The following is a 1,496-nucleotide window of genomic DNA, read 5'->3' on the forward strand; positions in this document are numbered from 1 at the left end:
TGTTATTTTTTTTTTTTTGGTACATGGCCTTAGTGACTAAGGCCATAACAATAAATAGCCAAAACAAGAGCTCTCTGGGCACTTTTGATCTTCATGTCTGAAAATTGCACTTGTAACCTTGAATTTCCCATAGCACTCTCAGCAATAATAAGGCAGATCAATCTGCAAGCTCCTGCTAACAATGGAGTCTTTCACAGCGCGAGCCTCCCGTGTCGCTAACATTGCATGTGTTGCAGAATAATTGCACTTAAACGGATGGCCAGGTCACGGCTGCTGGTGCACAGAAACACAAATATTTCCACAGGGGAACAAAAGTATGTATTCTATCCACTTTGGTGCCCATTTGAACTTGTCCCTGTGCAATTTTGTGGTGTTAGCATGCAACCGATGTCTTAAGCTATGCTAAATCAAGTGTCGCTTCTGAACACAGAACAGGTTTTTCCCTCACATAATGGAGATGGGCTGTCTAACTTTAGTTCCCATGTGAACTGAATGGTATTTCAAGGAAAATGTATGTGCTTTAGGATGACAACGTAATCATTCAGCGTCATCCTCATCTTCCCACGATAGCACTAAAATCATTGTTGCACTGACAGGTCGGTTTAATGATCGTACCTTGTTGATGTGGACCTGTTGCTGGTACTGTTTCTGCTTCTCCAGGAAGTTTTGGTGTTGCTGCTGAATCACAAGTTGAGCTAGTGTGCTCTGGGGCAGCGGAGCCGATTGGGTTCGGTTTAAGGGCCGGTGACGAGGCAGTTTGGGTCGGGTGCTGCTCGGAGAGCTTTCCATCATGGCCAGCGGAGAAGGGGGATGCACAGGACTTTGACCTATGTAACAAAATGTATGGATCTGGTAAATACAAATCTAATAGAATAAAAGTTTCACCCTCTCATTTCATTTAAAGGAACAGTTCACCCCAAAATGAAATGTATCACTATTTACTCACCCTAGACCTCCTTAGCATGTTCCCCAATAGAACAAGTGATGCTCAATTTATGAATGAATCATTATTTTAGGTTGAATCAGTTGATCCAATTCCCAAAGAAGTCTGAATGATTTGATCACAAGGCTTTTATCCCCCCAATTTACGGTCTGGGCAAATTGAAAGTGAGACTACAGTGAGTCTACAGATTTGAGTTGACAGATTTCACTCAGAATTGTGTAGTGTATGATGGGCAATGACTTCCTTCACACTTCAGACCTATCCAGTCTGAGCAGGGGCGTAGATTACGCGGGGGACGCGGGGGACGTGTCCCCCCCACTTTTAATATCACGTAAATTCGTCCCCCGCACTTTTTCGGGCAAGTGTGTTCACATAGAGGTCTTTCAAGGGCCGGTGGGAATAAATATAGATTTAAATTCAAAGAGATAGGATAGTCTGTGCATGATCTGATGTTTTATTCGGACACAGAATAAGCCGAGATGAACATCGCGGAGGGCAAAACACTCCATGCAGTGTATGTTTCATTCATACTCGAAGCCGGAGGGCGCTCTCG

At 43.9% G+C, this 1,496-nt stretch overlaps 1 protein-coding gene across 3 annotated transcripts in view; it reads right to left on the reverse strand.

Moving 5' to 3' along the window:
* The window catches only part of LOC107728524 (histone deacetylase 9-B), a 28,210-nt gene that overhangs the window by 3,859 nt on the left and 22,855 nt on the right, over positions 1–1,496 (reverse strand). For all 3 annotated transcript variants that reach the window (XM_016538727.1, XM_016538728.1, XM_016538725.1), the window contains exon 10: positions 616–827. In XM_016538727.1, coding sequence (XP_016394213.1) covers positions 616–827 — 212 coding nt within the window. The remainder of the gene's footprint in view (positions 1–615; positions 828–1,496) is intronic.

This window comes from Sinocyclocheilus rhinocerous, unplaced genomic scaffold (genome assembly GCF_001515625.1).
Source record: "Sinocyclocheilus rhinocerous isolate Xijiao unplaced genomic scaffold, SAMN03320098_v1.1 scaffold3047, whole genome shotgun sequence".
Lineage (NCBI taxonomy): Eukaryota > Metazoa > Chordata > Actinopteri > Cypriniformes > Cyprinidae > Sinocyclocheilus > Sinocyclocheilus rhinocerous.